The 21,115-nt window shown below is 46.0% G+C and overlaps 1 protein-coding gene across 6 annotated transcripts in view; it reads right to left on the bottom strand.

Annotated features, from left to right (window-relative positions):
- RELCH (RAB11 binding and LisH domain, coiled-coil and HEAT repeat containing) overlaps positions 1–21,115 on the bottom strand; it is a 292,769-nt gene that overhangs the window by 43,369 nt on the left and 228,285 nt on the right. For all 6 annotated transcript variants that reach the window (XM_063922986.1, XM_063922985.1, XM_063922987.1 and 3 more), the window contains 2 exons: positions 10,487–10,569; positions 9,258–9,321 (listed from right to left, as the gene is read on the bottom strand). In XM_063922986.1, coding sequence (XP_063779056.1) covers positions 9,258–9,321; positions 10,487–10,569 — 147 coding nt within the window. The remainder of the gene's footprint in view (positions 1–9,257; positions 9,322–10,486; positions 10,570–21,115) is intronic.

The raw sequence follows: 21,115 nt of genomic DNA, 5'->3' as shown, positions 1-21,115 counted from the left end.
TAGACTGCGACCAGGAACGCGATTTAGTGGCGGGTCCCATCTGGGGGACCCTCTTACTGTACCTCCTCCCTTCGTAGCAGCCACGCAAACTAGGAGAGCGTCTGTGCCTGTTTGCCTAAGCCGGAGCATCTCCGCCGCAAGTACCAGGGATCTGAGCCGTGGGAGTATGCGACACCGCTTGGGAGGTGACGGAGACGCAGCACTGAATGTCACCCTGACATAACAGTGCTGCGGCCCTTGAAGACTTCTAAGCTTTTTCAGGGATGCCCAGTGCAGCCCGCCTGTTAGGTGACCTGCTGCCTGCAGGCACCACTCGAAACTGAGCACTCAGTGTCTGGAGGCAGGGTTATAGAGGAGGCCCCAATGCATCCTGGGAGTCAAAGCTTTGCCTGATGGTGCCTCTGGATCAAGATCCCGCCTTACAACCTGATTTTTTTCCCTGTGGAACATAGTGTACCCCGCTGATATGCTAGAACATATCTGGATGGCAAGTAGTTTTGGTAAATGAATGAACTCAAGTCCTGTGCAGTTTGATAAGTGACATATGACTTTTTTGGAGTTCTTTATTGAAAGAGCTCATGATAGAAGACTGAGCATATTAAGGCAGATAGCATAAAAAATGAGTCATTATTTCAAATGCAATAACCAGAGACAGATGACTATTTTGAAGACCTGCTGGGGAGGGAGTTATCTTTATGATCACTGTGTATTTGTTCAGACTAGTGGTAACTTTATGATGTAGGAAGATAAGTGGACTGAACAGGTGAGCAAAGAGCAGCAGGCATGTATCATTGATAAAGGCGGCATACGTTAATCCCTTCTTATCAACTCTTCAAATAGTGACACAACATGGTTGCTTGCTAGTGACTGATAACAATAGTATCTGTTTTCCCTTCAGGGGACTTTCTAGTGCTTGACCACAGCCTTTCAGATGTTATTTCAGTTTTCTTTGTGAAGCCAATGACTGGTTGAAGAAGAAAGTGAGATTTAGGGATTCCCTTGCAAGATTCATAACAAAAGAAAAAGGTTGTGTTACAAACATTAGATGTTTGCTTTCATTTTCTAAATTGCACTGCAAAAATGTCACAATCTGACTTGTCAACTTTAGTTGTGCCCTTCTAGCAGTCACTGGCAAATATGGCACAGAAACAGTTTTAACCACTTGCCTGGCGTGGTCGTACGGGCTGCGACCACGCAATGCCGGGCATTGCCAGACATGGCTGTGGCCTGTTAGAAACGCCCACTGGGTGCCATCTGAAAGATAATCTCCCAGCAGCTGCTGTTAGAAACACCCACTGGGTGCCTGCTGGAAGATAATCTTCCAGCAGCTGCAAATCTCCTAGCACCTCTGCATCCTTGTTCTCAACCCCAGTGCCTTTAAATAAATGTTCTTAACATAATTCAATCATAAACAAACAACAAATTCTGAGCCAGTTAAGTGGTTAATGCTGTTATAAAGGGGTAAATGTATGAAGTAGTGATAAGAGTGGAGAAGTGAGCCAGTCGCTCATGGCAACCAATCAACCTCTAATTTAGTTGCATCACTATCTCATTGCCATAGGCCTACTTTTCTACAAGCTACATTTGACACATGCACTCTCCTACCAAAGAGCTCAAACTGCACGGTTAGAGACATCAATGACAGGTGAGCAGCAGAATGCTGGGGACAAATACGAATGGGACACAGGTTATGTTATCACTAGCATGTGCTACGCATGGACGAGTCTGTTTAAAGTACGATCCCTCTTCCACTGGAGTATTAAGAAGATGCCCATGACCACTGAGAGATTCTGAATTTCAGTTAAAAGGTTACTTGCATGTCTGATTGCCAGCACCATCTATACAAAATGGTACAAAAGAACTCCTTGGTTAAGAACAAGTGGTTGAGAACCAGTTATTTTATTGGAGGTGTACTTTAACTAGTGAGATGCTTAATGCAATTTGGTATAGATATTGCTGGCAATCAGACCTGCAGCCCTTAGATTAAGCATCTCACCAGGTGTACCACCATACTTTATTCATGGTTTACACCACGGTTTCCCAAGCTCATTCATCAAGGCACCCTAACAGTAATGATTTTAAGGCTATCCATGCTTGACCATAAATCATTAAATGAACCTGAATGAGGTACTAATTAAGTCACCCGTGCTTTTAGCATATTCATAAAGCCTGGATTTATCAGGTGCCATGAGGGACAAGTTTGGTAAGCACAGGCCTACATATTGCCAAGGTTGGAAAACCTAATTAAAGTAGGTAGCACAAGGCAGTTATGTATAAATACTCAAGTGCCGATAACCCTACTATGATCATCAGTCAAAAATCCAGCTATCCAGTTATAGCTCCTTTTTATCGGCGGAAAATGACCTGCCTTACTGCCAATAACACGTGATCTGTGATAAGTATCCATATCGGGGTTAATAGGATAGCCTTTGGTTTAAGGGGAGACATGCAGTCAGGGGAACCATGCACTGGCAAGAGTAATAATCATAGCAAAATCTCAATATTAACCAACCGATAAAAGAGTATTCCTACAGTTTAAATACAAAACATTTAATGAGAATGGTTGGAGGCGCGCCCTTAAGCAAAATACAATCACAGATTAAGAGGTTTAGAAAAAACTCCGTTACTGAAGTCTTCGGTTCTTCTCATACTCACCCGGCTTCTTTCTTCTGGCTTCTGTGAGGGGGTTGACGGCGCGGCTCCGGGAACAAGTAGCTAGGCGAACCAAGTGATTGAACCCTCTGGAGCTAATGGTGTCCAGTAGCCTAAGAAGCAGAGCCCTTGAACTAAGAAGAAGTAGGTCTGACTTCTCTCCCCTCAGTCCCACGATGCAGGGAGCCTGTAGCCAGCAGGTCTCCCTGAAAATAAAAAACCTAACAAAAAGTATTTTAGAGAAACTCTGTAGAGCTCCCCTAGCGTGTGTCCAGTTACTCCTGAGCACAAAGTCTAACTGAGGTCTGGAGGAGGGGCATAGAGGGAGGAGCCAGTTCACACCCAGTTGAAGTCTTTATAGTGTGCCCAAGCTCCTGCGGATCCTGTCTATACCCCATGGTCCTTTTGGAGTCCCCAGCATCCTCTAGGACGTAAGAGAAAGAAGGCTTAGGGGTATATTCAATAACTGTCGGAAGCTGCCGTCTTGTCGGAAAGACGGCAGCTTCGGACAGCTTTAGGTTGGAAGGGGTTCCGACCTATTCATTAGTGCCCCGTTTATTCCGACAAATGCAGGCTTCAGCCGCCGATCAGCGTGCATTGTCGGAAGCGGGGCCAAACCCGACAGGTTTTAGCCCCGTTTACGACAATCTCAATCCGACTTTAAAATAAATTGGATTGAGATGAGGAGACTAGTGGTGCTGCGGGGGGAGCAGAGATAGGCGGCCGGCGGGAGGAGCAGGCTGCGGGGGGACATGTCTGCGGGGGGAGGCACTGCAGGGAGAGAGGTGCCTGGCCGTCCTCCGGCCAGGCACCTCTCTCCCTGCAGCGCCTCCCCCCGCCGCTGCAGACATGTCCCCCATCAGCCAGCTCCGGCCGCCGATCTCTGCTCCCCCCGCCGCAGACATGTCCCCTGCAGCTTGCTCCCCCTGCCGCTGTCCCGCTCACGCCCACCGCCATCTGCACCGCTGCTGTCAGCGCATCAGCAGCCGCAGACAGCAGCGGCAGCACAGGACCTGTGTACGGCCAAATCCGACAGTCGGTTTTGGCCGTCCATTGAATAGGGGTTGTCGGGTCCATTCCGACAACTGCATGTCGGAACGGAACCGACTCTTATTGAATATACCCCTTAATGTGTGGCGCACTCTTTTAATGTTGTATCATGAATTAATTAAAACTTAACTTAACTATTATTTAAAACAGAGTTTTAAACAGGCATAACACAAAACAGTTATTTGTCAGCCTGGGAAAAGGTTAAATTATTGGTTATAATACTAACCTTACCCTCGAAATAATTTTTCCCAAATGGGTACTAATCTTCTCTCATGTAGCAAGAAGTATAGGGGTAAAGTAGTCAAAGTATTAATCTTAATATTATTACAAGCATGACGCTATGGAAAGCCATTCGCCCCGCCGTTCATCTACTAGTAATATCAGTAGATGAATGGCGGCTGCCAGCGATGGAGCGGGAGCGCGCATCAGCGCTCATCGCTGGGGCATACACAATGGGCGGCTTTGAGCGGATAGCAGCTCAACACACCAAAAGTGAGCTGCTTTCAGCTCAAAATCGCCAAGTGTGTATGGGCCTTTAATCTCCTTGTAACAACTTTTGTTAATTCAAAGATATAATTTCTGCAACCAAATTTGTCCTAGAATATTCAGTACATCGCGGCAGGACATATGTATTATCACATATGCGTTTTTACCATTACAGCAATCTTGATGATACAATAACAGAATTGAAACATTCTGCTTGGAGGTCTATACCATAAATATAGTTTATTGGACTAAAAAGAACTGGAATGCACGGATAGATAAATCGAGCACACTGTAATGGTAAAAACGCATATGTGATAATACATATGTCCTGCCACGATGTACTGAATATTGTAGGACAAATTTGGTTGCAGAAATTATATCTTTGAACTAACAAAGTTGTTACAAGGAGATTTACTTTGTCACAATCTCTTTTGTGCCTCTGAGATTGTTCAATAAAGATATTTTATATCGTAAAGCCAAAGGGGTATATGCAATTCACGGCGAATCGCGGCAAATTATCGCCGTTTTTAAATTCGACACAATTCGACAGGTGAATTCCGGCAGGTGGCTGCCGGAATTCACCATATTCAATGCAAAACGGATTCGACAGTCCCGCGGGCGAAAATCGTCCGATTTGGCGGATTTTGCCGCGATTTTAAAAAGCGGGAAAAAACGGGGGAAAAAAATGGCGTGGGGTCCCCCCTCCAAAGCATAACCTGGTCCTGGTTCTAAAAATGCGGGGAAAAATTGGGCAGGGATCCCCCGTATTTTTAAAACCAGCACCGGGCTCTGCGCCTGGTGCTGGTGCCAAAAATACGGGGGACAAAAAGAGTAGGGGTCCCCCGTATTTTTAACACCAGCATCGGGCTCCACTAGCTGGACAGATACTGCCACAGCCGGGGGTCACTTTTATGCCGTGCCCTGCGGCCGTGGCATTAACTACCCAACTAGTCACCCCTGGCCGGGGTACCCTGGGGGAGTGGGGACCCCTTCAATCAAGGGGTCCCCCCCCCAGCCACCCAAGGGCCAGGGGTGAAGCCCGAGGCTGTCCCCCCCCATCCAATGGGCTGCGGATGGGGGGGCTGATAGCCTTTTGTGATAATGAAAAGATATTGTTTTTTCCAGTAGTACTACAAGTCCCAGCAAGCCTCCCCCGCAAGCTGGTACTTGGAGAACCACAAGTACCAGCATGCGGGAGAAAAACAGGCCCGCTGGTACCTGTAGTTCTACTGGGAAAAAAATACCCAAATAAAAACAGGACACACACACCGTGACAAGTACAACTTTATTACATACTGCCGACACACACATACTTACCTATGTTGACACGTCGACTGCCACGGTCTCCGACGATCCGAGGGTACCTGTGAAAAAATTATACTCACCTTCCAGCGTCCAGAGGTACATCCACGTCCAGAGTATAATCCAGGTACTTGTTAAAAAAACAAACCGAACACCCGTTCCATGCCGTACTGAAAGGGGTCCCATGCTTTCACATCAGACCCCTTTCCCCGAATGCCGGGACACCACGTGACTCCTGTCACTGAGGTCCCTTCAGCCAATCAGGAAGCGCTACTTCCGTGGCGCTCACCTGATTGGCTGTGCGCTGTCTGAGCTGTCAGACAGCGCATCGCAAAGCCGCTCCATTAGTTTCAATGGTGGGAACTTTGCCGTCAGCGGTGGGGTTACCCGCGGTCAGCCGCTGACCGGCGGGTGACCTCACCACTAGCCGCTAAGTTCCCACCATTGAATATAATGGACGGGGCTGTGCGATGCGCTGTCTGAGTTAAGACAGCGCACAGCCAATCAGGTGAGCGCAACGAAGTTGCGCTTCCTGATTGGCTTTAGAGACCTTTGTGTGACAGCTGTCACTGACAGGTCTCATTCGTGGAAAGGGGTCTGATGTGTCAGCATGGGACCCCTTTCAGTCCGGTGGTCCGTGTGTTCGTTTTCTTTTTTTGCCAAGTACGTGGATGTATCTCTGGACCCTGGCTGAGGTGAGTATATTGATCTTTTATTTTCAGGTATCCGTGGATTCTACATGGAGAAGAGGACCGATGTCGGCGTGTGAACATAGGTAAGTATTGTGTGTGTCGACGTATGAAATAAAGTTTTACTGTCACGGTGTGTGTGTCCTGTTTTTATTTGGGTATTTTTTCCCCAGTAGTACTACAGGTACCAGCGGGCCCGTTTTTCTCACGCATGCTGGTACTTGTGGTTCTCCAAGTACCAGCTTGCGGGGGAGGCTTGCTGGGACTTGTAGTACTGCTGGAAAAAACAATATTCTTTTCATTATCACAAAAGGCTATCAGCCCCCCCCATCCGCAGCCCATTGGATGGGGGGGACAGCCTCGGGCTTCACCCCTGGCCCTTGGGTGGCTGGGGGGGGGGGACCCCTTGATTGAAGGGGTCCCCACTCCCCCAGGGTACCCCGGCCAGGGGTGACTAGTTGGGTAGTTAATGCCACGGCCGCAGGGCACGGCATAAAAGTGACCCCCGGCTGTGGCATTATCTGTCCAGCTAGTGGAGCCCGATGCTGGTGTTAAAAATACGGGGGACCCCTACTCTTTTTGTCCCCCGTATTTTTGGCACCAGCACCAGGCGCAGAGCCCGGTGCTGGTTTTAAAAATACGGGGGATCCCCTGTCAATTTTTTCCCCGCATTTTTAGAACCAGGACCAGCTCGAAGAGCCCGAGGCTGGTTATGCTTTGGAGGGGGGACCCCACGCCATTTTTTTTTAGGATTTTACCGTTCCAGCAATAAAAAAAAATAATATTTTAAAAAATATATAAATAATATTTGTGCCTCCAAAAAAAAAAAAAAAAAAAGTACCTAATCCCTTCTAATATAAATAGATATGCTATTCCTAAAAAAAACACACCAAAAAAAACATGTTTAAATTTTTTTTTATTGTTTTCACCCTTCAAAGTGTGGCGGATTGAAAATGACGAATTTGCTGTCTAAAAGCACTGCTGTCGAATTTCCAAACTTGAATTGAATATGCTTTTGTCGAATTGCAGCACTTGTATCATTGCAGAAAAGTCGAATTTGCAAAAATTCGAATTTCAAAAAGTCGAATTTTGAAAGTCCGTTTTTTGGTCGGAAAGCACTGAATTGCATTGACGATTTTTTTTTTTTTGGCGAAAATGACCCGAAATTCGACAATTTCGGGAATTCGACCGCAATTGCATATACCCCAAAGTGTCCAAATTGATTTTATAACAAGTGCGTACTGCATTAAGCGCTCTGCAGGGAGCAGCTTCAAACAGGTTGTTTTTTCTCTATTTTTTTTAGATCAGAATTAAGTTACCGTATATACTCGAGTATAAGTCGACCCGAATATAAGCCGAGGCACCTAATTCTACCACAAAAACCTGGGAAAACTTATTGACTCGAGTATAAGCCTAGGGTGGGAAATGCAGCTCTAGCCGTACACAGCCCTCATACTGCCAGATATGCCCTCATACTGCCAGATATGCCCCCACAGTGCCAGATATGCCCTCATACTGCCAGATATGCCCCACAGTGCCTGATGTGCCAGAAATGCCCTCATGCTGCCAAATATGCCCCACAGTGCCAGATGTGCCCTCATGCTGCCAAATATGCCCCACAGTGCCAGATGTGCCAGATATGCCCCCATGCTGCCACATATGCCCCAGTGCCAGATGTGCCAGATATGCCCTCATGCTGCCACATATGCCCCACAGTGCCAGATATGCCCTCATGCTGCCAGATATGCCCCACAGTGCCAGATATGCCCCTCATGCTGCCACATATGCCCCTCATGCTGCCACATATGCCCCTCATGCTGCCACATATGCCCCCTCCCCCAGTGCCTGTTACTTACCCCTCCGTCGATCCCGCGCTGTCTTCTAAAGGAGGGACACGGAGCGCACAGCGCGCGCCTCTCCTGTGTCCCTCCTGCATCTCCGGCGGCAGCGGCGGGTCTATTAAAGGAAGTACCGGTTCGTGATCAGAGGTCACGAATGGGTACTTCCTTTAATAGACCCGCCGCTGCCGCCGGAGATGCAGGAGGGACACAGGAGAGGCGCGCGCTGTACCCTCCATGTCGCTCCTTCCACTGCCACTGACTCGAGTATAAGCTGAGGTGGCTTTTTCAGCACAAAAAAAAGTGCTGAAAAAGTCGGCTTATACTCGAGTATATACGGTAAGTTAAACTAAGATATCATAGATAATAAATCTAAACCTGTATATATCCTTCATATTTTAACTTTGCTTATAATAATATTAAGATTAATACTTTGACTACTTTATCCCTATACTTCTTGCTACATGAGAGAAGATTAGTACCCATTTGGAAAAAATTATTTCGAGGGTAAGGTTAGCATAATAACCAATAATTACATTTTTTCCCAGCCTGACAAATAACTGTTTTGTTTTATGCCTGTTTAAATGATATACATAAAACTTACGTTTCAATTAACTCATGATATAACATTAATAGAGTGCGCCACACATTAAGCCTTCTTTAGTTATAAACCCACTAGTGTTTTTTTCTAAACCACTTAATCCTTAATAGGATAGCCCCAGGGGAATCCATTAGCAGTGGTAAATTACAGCTGCTAATTGGACATCCCCCAAGGAGCGCTAAAGATTTCTCTTCATTATCTCACGGGCTGATTTTTGCTCATGTACGGTCTGGTTGAACCTTTTTACGGTATATTGTATTGTTTATTTTTACTATTGTTAATCTCCCTGTACAGCGCTGTGAACACTTGGCGCCACGTAAATAAAACATAATCCATATAATAGTCTCACAAGGTCTAACCTTATCTGGATGACTACTCTGTGTCGAGGAAGGGTAAGTATATACATTGGGGCTGGGACAGAGCAGTGGGCAAAGAGGGGCAGGGCCGAGGTGACCCAGCATATGTCATGTACCTTTAATAATAATAATAATAATAATAATAATGATGATAATAAAAGGGAGAAACCTACTTTAACCTAGTGCCATGTATTTTTGGAATTTGTGTTAATAATTGTGAAGTTTGCAGCATTTTAAATGTTCTATTATTTCACAACATGCTCACATAAATAGATATTCTCACCTCTCTCTGGGTAACAGTCTCCATGATGGTGCCAAAAGCTGGGATTGTGGCAATTCTCACAGAGCTGCAATAAATGAGACAATTGAACATTTGCATGTAAATACAGTACAACATAATCAGAAAGGAGTACCTATTTTAAAATTACTTTAATTTGCCACTATTAAAGTATCACAGAAAGCTTAAAAATCGCAAAATTTTATGACGTCATTGGAACTCACAGTTCTGGTTCTCTGGAAAATATAACAAGGACTGGAATACTTGTTTTATAACTAAGGATTCGCACAACCACCGGATAATCAGCTTTACCCAGGAGGCAAGGGCCTGCTTCAGAGATGGATGTTGCGGTGTATATGCAAATACTAGTAGCAGTCCTTCCCGTGGTGTAGCAGCCGGTGACTGAATGTGCAGTGGCTGAGAAACCCACTTTCAGCATCTCTGCCTGCTGTAATACCGCTGATGTTTATTCAGACACCATCGCTCGCACCAGTATCACTTTCACTATCCCTATGGCAGGTGCGGTGACTCCACCTCTTTCTGGCCTCCTATGAGATAGACAATATTTGCGCCAACTTCTAGCAACCTCCCAGTTACCGCACTGGAATGTCCATCACTTTTACGCCCCATTTCTGAGAGTAATGGAGTTTCTCTACACTACGCCACCAATTCCTTTAGGAGCTGTAAAAACTGCCTGCTATGGACCACACTATATGCAACAATATCTGTATCCAAGTTATCCACACACCAGGCCCCTATTAAATACAAATTTAGATCAAGATATGTATCCTCATAGGTTCTTAAAACATATTTATACTCAGCTAAGCGTATTTTATGGAAAATGATCTAAGATGCAATGAATAAAAGGAAAATAAACGGAATATTATATCACTGTAAGCTATGACTGTGGATGGACAGACTTTAAGCTTGCTCTTTTTTATATTACTCACCATACAGGTAAAGAAGTAGTAAGACAAACTACAGGACTTACGCTGCAGTATCACTTTCTTAAATAGGTTAGTGAAAATATAACCCTGTATTCTGCATGTTAGAATGCTCCAAATTGCAAAAACATTAATTAAGTTATAAAGTGAATGCTGTACAATATATAAATATATAAAAAGTAACTTTTATGGTAGGTATGTAAGGACATTACAAAATACATACAGTAAACTACTGCTCATTTGCAACAAATGAGGAGGCTTAGGGCATAAGGCAGCTTTGGGGAAACTTACATTTCCGGATCGCTGGAGAGTGTGATGAGGGCAGGTACAACTCTCTGAGCTACCAAAGTCTCATTCACCCCCTTAACCAAAAGCTGATAAGTCCAAGCAAACGCAGAGCCAAGGTGTGTACCGGAGCACATGTGCGTCATGGAGGTAGAATGACAGACCGAGAGAAAGGGGGAGAAATGCAAATTACAGAAGTTAGGATCTACTTTCAGGCTAAAATCATTACATTATATATAGAGAAGATAAAAAAAATAACAAACACAAGATAATAAAACAAGTAACACATTTAACTTTCAACACTGATCTCTAATATTGTATAGTTGAAATACACAATTAAAAAAAAAATAAGTTTATATACACTGACACACACACACCTCAAGAACAGCTATTCTATGCAAATAGCTGATGTGTGTGTGAAAAAGGGTGCATGTGAATACAGCTGTACTGATTGGATGATGTATCAAAGTGATTTCTAAAATCAACATACAAAATTATTGCAGATTGCTAGATGACTTGAGAATATGGATTTTGTAAAAGCTAATATAGTTCTAATTGGGAAACAAAAAGACCTTGGATTAATTATAACAAGTACTGCCCAATTAATGATTAAGGTATACCAGTAGCCATGTAATTAGCATCTGACAGCGGTCATTAGTTGTGAGCATTAATTATCTTCTCAATGCCATGGAGAGCTGCAGGGAACATTGTGTAGACCACTACCTGATACAGGCTTCCATAGCATCCCCGTATCCATCTTTCACAAGACTTTTGTGGGCCTTCTAGGCAACCAGCTCTCTCAAATTACCTCTGGTTTCACACCTTATGAGCCCTACACACTGAAAGATTTAAGTGAACGATATGAACGTTCTCGTTCATTAATGAACGAGAACTCAGCGCTCGTTCATCATTGGTGGGGGGGGGGGGGGGGGGGAGGGAGGAAAAAACTTCACTCCCCCAGGCACCAGCTCGGCGGCGGGTCCCTGCGTCTGTAGGGCCCATTAGTTGCAAGATTATGCAGAGGGTAAGTCCTTTCTATTATCTATATTCTGCTTAGCCTGCTCCTAATATACACAGATTTGTACATTTATTAACAAATCCCACTCGTCTATGTAGGCCTTCATGTGGCTGAGGGAGAATGTTTGTGCCTTCACAGCTTCTCTTTCAAGATTTTTATGTTCCTTTTATTTCTCTAACGTCCTAGTGGATGCTGGGGACTCAGTCAGGACCATGGGGATTAGCGGCTCCGCAGGAGACAGGGCACAAAAATAAAGCTTTAGGATCAGGTGGTGTGCACTGGCTCCTCCCCCTATGACCCTCCTCCAAGCCTCAGTTAGGTTTTTGTGCCCGTCCGAGCAGGTTGCAATCTAGGTGGCTCTCCTAAAGAGCTGCTTAGAAAAAGTTTTTAGGTTTTTTATTTTCAGTGAGTCCTGCTGGCAACAGGCTCACTGCATCGAGGGACTTAGGGGAGAGAAGTCAACTCACCTGCGTGCAGGATGGATTGGCTTCTTAGGCTACTGGACACCATTAGCTCCAGAGGGATCGAACACAGGCCCAGCCATGGAGTCCGGTCCCGGAGCCGCGCCGCCGACCCCCCTTGCAGATGCCGAAGATGGAAGAGGTCCAGAAGCAGGCGGCAGAAGACTTTTCAGTCTTCCTGAGGTAGCGCACAGCACTGCAGCTGTGCGCCATTGTTGTCAGCACACTTCACACAGCGGTCACGGAGGGTGTAGGGCGCTGGGGGGGCGCCCTGGGCAGCAATGTATAATACCTTTTTATGGCTAAAAAATACATCACATATAGCCCTTGAGGCTATATGGATGTATTTAACCCCTGCCAGATCTCACAAACTCCGGAGAAGAGCCCGCCGAAATAGGGGGCGGGGCTTATTCTCCTCAGCACACAGCGCCATTTTCCTGCTCAGCTCCGCTGTGAGGAAGGCTCCCAGGACTCTCCCCTGCACTGCACTACAGAAACAGGGTAAAACAGAGAGGGGGGGCACTTTTTTTGGCGATATTACTATATTTAAGCTGCTATAAGGATACAACACTTATATAGGGTTGTTCCCATATATATTATAGCGCTTGGGTGTGTGCTGGCAAACTCTCCCTCTGTCTCCCCAAAGGGCTAGTGGGGTCCTGTCTTCAATAGAGCATTCCCTGTGTGTCTGCTGTGTGTCGGTACGTGTGTGTCGACATGTATGAGGACGATGTTGGTGTGGAGGCAGAGCAATTGCCGGTAATGGTGATGTCACCCCCCAGGGAGTCGACACCGGAATGGATGGCTTTGTTTATGGAATTACGTGATAATGTCAGCACATTACAAAAATCAGTTGACGACATGAGACGGCCGGAAAACCAGTTAGTACCTGCCCAGGCGTCTCAGACACCGTCAGGGGCTGTAAAACGCCCTTTACCTCAGTCGGTCGACACAGACCCAGACACGGACACTTAATCTAGTGTCGACGGTGAAGAAACAAACGTATTTTCCAGTAGGGCCACACGTTATATGATCACGGCAATGAAGGAGGCTTTGCATATCTCTGATACTACAAGTACCACAAAAAGGGGTATTATGTGGGGGGTGAAAAAACTACCTGTAGTTTCTCCTGAATCAGAGGAATTGAATGATGTATGTGATGAAGCGTGGGTTAACCCAGATAGAAAAGTGCGAATTTCAAAAAAGTTATTGGCATTATACCCTTTCCTGCCAGAGGTTAGGGCGCGCTGGGAAACACCCCCTAAGGTGGATAAGGCGCTCACACGCTTATCAAAACAAGTGGCGTTACCGTCTCCTGATACGGCCGCCCTCAAGGATCCAGCTGATAGGAGGCTGGAAATTACCCTAAAAAGTATATACACACATACTGGTGTTATACTGCGACCAGCCATCGCCTCAGCCTGGATGTGCAGTGCTGGGGTGGTCTGGTCGGATTCCCTGACTGAAAATATTGATACCCTGGATAGGGACAGTATTTTACAGACTTTAGAGCAATTAAAGGATGCTTTTCTTTATATGCGAGATGCTCAGAGGGATATTTGCACTCTGGCATCGAGAGTAAGTTCGATGTCCATATCTGCCAGAAGAAGTTTATGGACACGACAGTGGTCAGGTGATGCGGATTCCAAACGGCATATGGAAGTATTGCCGTATAAAGGGGAGGAATTATTTGGCGTCGGTCTATCGGATTTGGTGGCCACGGCAACTGCCGGGAAATCCACCTTTTTACCTCAGACCCCCTCCCAACAGAAAAAGACACCGTCTTTTCAGCCGCAGTCCTTTCGGTCCTATAAGAAGCGGGCAAAAGGACAGTCATATCTGCCCCGAGGCAGAGGAAAGGGTAAGAGAGGGCAGCAAGCAGCTCCTTCCCAGGAACAGAAGCCCTCCGCGGGTTCTGCAAAGCCCTCAGCATGACGCTGGGGCTTTACAAGCGGACTCAGGAACGGTGGGGGGTCGACTCAAGAATTTCAGCGCGCAGTGGGCTTGCTCACAGGTGGACCCCTGGATCCTGCAGGTAGTATCTCAGGGTTACAGGTTGGAATTCGAGAAGTCTCCCCCTCGCCGGTTCCTAAAGTCTGCTTTGCCAACGTCTCCCTCAGACAGGGCGACGGTATTGGAAGCCATTCACAAGCTGTTTTCTCAGCAGGTGATAGTCAAGGTACCCCTCCTACAACAGGAAAAGGGGTATTACTCCACGCTATTTGTGGTACCGAAGCCGGACGGCTCGGTAAGACCTATTCTAAATCTGAAATCTTTGAACTTGTACATACAAAAATTCAAGTTCAAGATGGAATCACTCAGAGCAGTGATAGCGAATCTGGAAGAAGGGGACTTTATGGTGTCCCTGGACATAAAAGATGCTTACCTGCATGTCCCAATTTGCCCTTCACATCAAGGGTACCTCAGGTTCGTGGTGCAAAACTGTCATTATCAGTTTCAGACGCTGCCGTTTGGATTGTCCACGGCACCTCGGGTCTTTACCAAGGTAATGGCCGAAATGATGATTCTTCTGCGAAGAAGAGGCGTATTAATTATCCCTTACTTGGACGATCTCCTGATAAGGGCAAGGTCCAGAGAACAGCTGGAGGACGGAGTAGCACTAACCCAAGTAGTGCTGCAACAACACGGGTGGATCCTGAATTTTCCAAAATCTCAGTTGACCCCGACAACACGTCTGCTGTTCCTGGGAATGATTCTGGACACGGTTCAGAAAAAGGTGTTTCTTCCGGAGGAGAAAGCCAAGGAGTTATCCGAACTTGTCAGGAACCTCCTAAAACCAGGAAAAGTGTCTGTGCATCAATGCACAAGAGTCCTGGGAAAGATGGTGGCTTCTTACGAAGCAATCCCATTCGGCAGATTCCACGCACGAACTTTTCAGTGGGATCTGCTGGACAAATGGTCCGGATCGCATCTGCAGATGCATCAGCGGATAACCTTATCGCCACGGACAAGGGTGTCTCTTCTGTGGTGGTTGCAGAGTGCTCATCTGTTAGAAGGCCGCAGATTCGGCATACAGGACTGGGTCCTGGTGACCACGGATGCCAGTCTGAGAGGCTGGGGAGCGGTCACACAGGGAAGAAACTTCCAGGGAGTATGGTCAAGCCTGGAGATGTCTCTTCACATAAATATACTGGAGCTAAGAGCGATTTACAATGCTCTAAGCCTGGCAAAACCCCTGCTTCAGGGTCAGCCGGTGTTGATCCAGTCGGACAACATCACGGCAGTCGCCCACGTAAACAGACAGGGCGGCACAAGAAGCAGGAGAGCAATGGCAGAAGCTGCAAGGATTCTTCGCTGGGCGGAAGATCATGTGATAGCACTGTCAGCAGTGTTCATTCCGGGAGTGGACAACTGGGAAGCAGACTTCCTCAGCAGACACGATCTAAACCCGGGAGAGTGGGGACTTCATCCAGAAGTCTTCCACATGATTGTGAACCGTTGGGAAAAACCAAAGGTGGATATGATGGCGTCTCGCCTCAACAAAAAACTGGACAGGTATTGCGCCAGGTCAAGAGACCCTCAGGCAATAGCTGTGGACGCTCTGGTAACACCGTGGGTGTTCCAGTCAGTGTATGTGTTTCCTCCTCTGCCTCTCATACCCAAAGTACTGAGAATTATACGGCAAAGGGGAGTAAGAAAGATACTCGTGGCTCCGGATTGGCCAAGAAGAACTTGGTACCCGGAACTTCAGGAGATGCTCACGGAAAATCCGTGGCCTCTACCTCTAAGACGGGACCTGATTCAGCAGGGACCGTGTCTATTCCAAGACTTACCGCGGCTGCGTTTGACGGCGTGGCGGTTGAACGCCGAATTCTAAGGGAAAAAGGCATTCCAGAAGAGGTCATTCCTACACTGGTTAAAGCCAGGAAGGAGGTGACTGCACAACATTATCACCGCATTTGGAGAAAATATGTTGCGTGGTGTGAGGCCAGGAAGGCCCCCACGGAGGAATTTCAATTGGGTCGATTCCTACATTTCCTGCAAACAGGATTGTCTATGGGCTTCAAGTTGGGGTCCATTAAGGTTCAAATTTCGGCCCTGTCGATTTTCTTCCAGAAAGAATTGGCTTCAGTTCCTGAAGTCCAGACTTTTGTAAAAGGAGTACTACATATACAGCCCCCGGTTGTGCCCCCAGTGGCTCCGTGGGACCTTAATGTAGTTTTGGATTTTCTCAAATCCCATTGGTTTGAGCCACTCAAATCGGCGGATTTGAAATATCTTACATGGAAAGTAACCATGCTACTGGCCCTGGCTTCAGCCAGGAGAGTGTCAGAATTGGCGGCTTTATCGTATAAAAGCCCATATCTGATTTTCCATTCGGACAGGGCAGAACTGCGGACGCGTCCTCATTTTCTGCCTAAGGTGGTGTCAGCGTTTCACCTGAACCAGCCTATTGTGGTGCCTGCGGCTACTAGCGATTTGGAGGATTCCAAGTTGCTGGACGTTGTCAGGGCATTGAAAATATATATTTCAAGGACGGCTGGAGTCAGAAAATCTGACTCGCTGTTTATACTATATGCACCCAACAAGCTGGGTGCTCCTGCTTCTAAGCAGACGATTGCTCGTTGGATTTGTAGCACAATTCAACTTGCACATTCTGTGGCAGGCCTGCCACAGCCTAAATCTGTCAAGGCCCATTCCACAAGGAAGGTGGGCTCATCCTGGGCGGCTGCCCGAGGGGTCTCGGCATTACAACTCTGCCGAGCAGCTACGTGGTCGGGGGAGAACACGTTTGTAAAATTCTACAAATTTGATACCCTGGCTAAAGAGGACCTGGAGTTCTCTCATTCGGTGCTGCAGAGTCATCCGCACTCTCCCGCCCGTTTGGGAGCTTTGGTATAATCCCCATGGTCCTGACGGAGTCCCCAGCATCCACTAGGACGTTAGAGAAAATAAGATTTTACTTACCGATAAATCTATTTCTCGTAGTCCGTAGTGGATGCTGGGCGCCCATCCCAAGTGCGGATTGTCTGCAATACTTGTACATAGTTATTGTTACAAAAAAATCGGGTTGTTCTTGTTGTGAGCCGTCTGTTCAGAGGCTCCTACGTTGTCATACTGTTAACTGGGTTCAGATCACAAGTTGTACGGTGTGATTGGTGTGGCTGGTATGAGTCTTACCCGGGATTCAAAATCCTTCCTTATTGTGTACGCTCGTCCGGGCACAGTATCCTAACTGAGGCTTGGAGGAGGGTCATAGGGGGAGGAGCCAGTGCACACCACCTGATCCTAAAGCTTTATTTTTGTGCCCTGTCTCCTGCGGAGCCGCTAATCCCCATGGTCCTGACGGAGTCCCCAGCATCCACTACGGACTACGAGAAATAGATTTATCGGTAAGTAAAATCTTATTTTTTGCACCATATATTTTTAAATGAGATACTAACATTGACCTCTATCTCAGAGATTTTGGGTGCGCAGTCAGCAGCAGCTGGTACCGGGGGTGGTCAGATCCTCAAGGAATAAAACCAAGTAAAGATAAAAGTGTGTACCAGCACTGGCTGTAATAATACTAGTGGGACGGTTTGGTACAAAGAATTATAGTGCAATTTATTACAAAACACAATAATTGAAAATATAATAATATCAAAATAGATAAAAAAAAAAAAAAAAAAAGTCACAGTGCTCTTAATCTGGAAATAGTTACTATAGGAGCTTTTAAAATTAACACTTAAATGGCTCGTTTTGCAGTATGATTCATATCCCAGCTAGGACTCCATCAAAAGGAATGTCCATAATAGGTCACAGTGCCAACAGGTTGTGGTACAGTAACTTGTAGGGCTCAAGGGAGGGGAGAATAGTATTAATAATGCATCAGGCAAAGTTTAACTCAACAAAATAATAATAAAAATAATCTTCCCTAAAACCATAATGCTGTATAGTACAACTTATTGAATAAACTTGAAATAATAAACATATTGTGGACTACAGTGACTAGTGAGGAATGGCAGATAAGCCCAAGTCCACAAACACACACACAAAAAAAAGCTATGTGCGACACAGCATGCGCTGATTTAGGGCAGAAATCCTATTTCGACAGTCATAGCAAAACCGTTCTTATATTTATTTGTTTTTATTGTTTTTTATATAGTGGCCGGCATTAACATTATGCCAAACGTGGCAAACTAAGTCTACAATGTGTTAATTCAGGAAGACAGTCTGTCCTGGTGAACGTTTTATAGACCTGTGAAAATGTACCCACCACGTAGGAGGATAGCCTTTTAAGGGGTGTAGTATGGTATGCCGGCGGTCGGTCTCCCGGCGACCAGCATACCGGCGCCGGGAGCCCGACCGCCGGCATACCGACAGTGTGGCGAGCGCAAATGAGCCCCTTGCGGGCTCGCTGCGTGCGCCACGCTATTTTATTCTCCCTCCAGGGGGGTCGTGGACCCCCACGAGGGAGAATAAGTGTCGGTATGACGGCTGTCGGGATTCCGGCGCCGGTATACTGTGCGCCGGGATCCCGACAGCCGGCATACTGAAGACCACCCCCTTTTAAGACAGAAACCTGTTTTAGAGAAACAGGACGGACTTAAAACAGACAGTAGTGGCATTTAGAAGGAGGAAGAGAATTTGAGAATAAGAATGAAGGAAATGAAAGATTAGACAAGGGCAGGCTGCAGTGTAAAAATGTTTATAATACAAAATGAACACAGAGTTTACTGGAACCAACATGGGCAAAGGCACAGTATACAGTATATCACATTCCCATCTATAGACAGAGGAGAGGCATCCTCTATAAGATTTTTCTCATCCACTGAAGTATGAAAGCAGGCAATGCTCAAAGAAATCACAAAATTCATTTTTATTTCAAACCAAAAACGTTCTTTAAAATGAATGTGGTCAAAGTCTCAACAGCAGGATCCTGAATGTCATAATCCTGACACATCCCGGAGGTAAGTACGGGGTGTTGGGGTTAAACTGCGGGGGTGAGGGAGGTTGTGGTTAGGCTGCGGATAGGGGGGGGGGGAGGGTAGTGATAGGCTGTGGGTGGGGAGAGTTAGGGTGAAAATAGTTACCGGGATTTGTCAGGACTCTTAACTGCCTGGTTTTCGTACCCACCTCTTTAAAATATCTATGGTTTTCAAAACATATATTGCACATGTCAAAGTTTTATATCTGTCCCATTCTACACATCAAAATATCCAAACATTTTAGTTTTTTTTTACTTAGAATAACATATTCCAGTGACCTAAGTGTTGTTTATGCAGGAAGTGTTATTGCAGATTGATCTAAACCTTTTGGCAAGAGCAACATATCACGCTAGTAAGTTATGTAATTGGGTGGTCTTCAGTTTGCCGGCTGCTGGGATCCCGGCGTACAGTATACTGGCGCCGGAATCCAGACACCCGGCATACCGACACCTTTTCTCCCTCTTGGGTGTCGACGACACCCCTGAAGGGAGAATAGATAGTGTGGTGCGCGTAGCGCGCCACCGTGCCCGCAGTGTGGAGAGCGCAGCGAGCCCGCAAGGGGCTCATTTGCGCTCGCCCAGCTGTCGGTATGCCGGCTGCTCGGCCACCGGCATACCATACTACACCCATGTAATTGTAGTGTATGCATATAAACTCTTGAAGTGTACATGTTTCATTCTGTATATTTCGCTATTTATGCCCCATCACCAGGAAGTGCCCTGGCCTTAGGCATTTTGCAGACTGAAACATTTCAAATATGACAGCTTAAGAAAGTACCTACAGCTTTCCCACACATAAGAAACTTCTACAAATCCTTCACCTAGAACATTATGCAATGGGCAGCCAACTGTGCCAGGTTGAATTAGTAATAAAATATACAATGTCCTAATTCTACAATACCTGGAAACCAGCTGTGGAGCTGTCTATCACTGGATAGCTCAGCACAATTGTTACAAAACATGTTCTATATTCAATGTAAACATATCGAATAGGATAGGTCTTCCAAAGCAGTTAATTGCATTACCAATTACAAATCTTTAAACCAGAAACCCATTAACAAAGTCTGCAGCTTTTGATTGGTGCCCTCCGAGCACAATCATCTCTACGCAGGCTTTTTAAAGTGGCAATGTTACATTTATTGTGACATATGTAGCAATGCCAAGTACACTAATAGACTAATCTTACTTCTTTTTCATCTCTGAGAGACAGGAGAGCCTAGTTTGCCTCAATCTTCACAACAGAAAAAATACTTACTTGAACCCAAAATATTGTATCCACAGATTTAAAATGCCAAACAAAAGAAAGAAAGAAAAGACAACTACTATATTTAAGTAAATTTAAAACAGCACAGTAATAGTATTGTTGGCATAATACTTTAAAAGAAAAATAAATAAAGAGCAACTGAAATCTATGCATCCACTGAGGTGTAGGAGACATTTGCTCATAATGTAGCAGATACCACATATCGGGGTATATTCAATTAAAGTCGGATCCATTCCGACATGTATTTGTCGGAATGGATCCGACAACCCCTATTCAATCCCATCTAAAATTCGACTTTTTCAAGTCGAATTTAGATGGGACCCAGAGGAGGAGGGGGGGGGGGGGGGGGGGGGGCGAGCCGCGGAGGGACAGCAGGCGGCATCCAGAGGAGATCAGCGCGCAGCAGGATGTCACTCAACCGCCCGACCTCACGGCAGCTTCCACCTGGCTCCAGCAGCGTGCTGGAGCCGGGTGGAAGCTGCCGTGAGGTCGGGCGAGTGAGTGACATCCAGCTGCAGTGCTGATCGTAGCGCTGATCTCCTGTATGCCCGCTGGCTGTCCCCCCGTCTCCCTGCAGCTCCCCCCCTCTGGGTCCATCTCATACCGACATTTTGATGTCGGATTGAGATGGTCGAAAAGGGGACCAAAACCTGTCGGATTTGGCCCCGTTTTTGTCATCAACACGTGGATCGGCAGCTATCCACGTGCTGATCCGCTGATCCACGTGCTTTTCGACAAGTCGAATTTATCGACTTGTCGAAAAATTTTGCAAAATATTGAATATGTTGAATCAGGATTCGACCAAAAAAAGTCAAAAACTGCCGTCTTTTCGACAGATGGCAGTTTTCGACTTCAATTGAATATACCCCATCATGTAACTAGTGCACCTACGATGAAATAAATTAATTTGGCCTATTTTAAATCCTGAAGAAGCAACATTTAATTAGCAATTATGCCAAAA

This window comes from Pseudophryne corroboree, chromosome 5 (genome assembly GCF_028390025.1).
Source record: "Pseudophryne corroboree isolate aPseCor3 chromosome 5, aPseCor3.hap2, whole genome shotgun sequence".
NCBI lineage: Eukaryota > Metazoa > Chordata > Amphibia > Anura > Myobatrachidae > Pseudophryne > Pseudophryne corroboree.
Note: the sequence above shows the minus strand (reverse complement) of the source record. Positions and strands in the feature narration are given on the sequence as shown.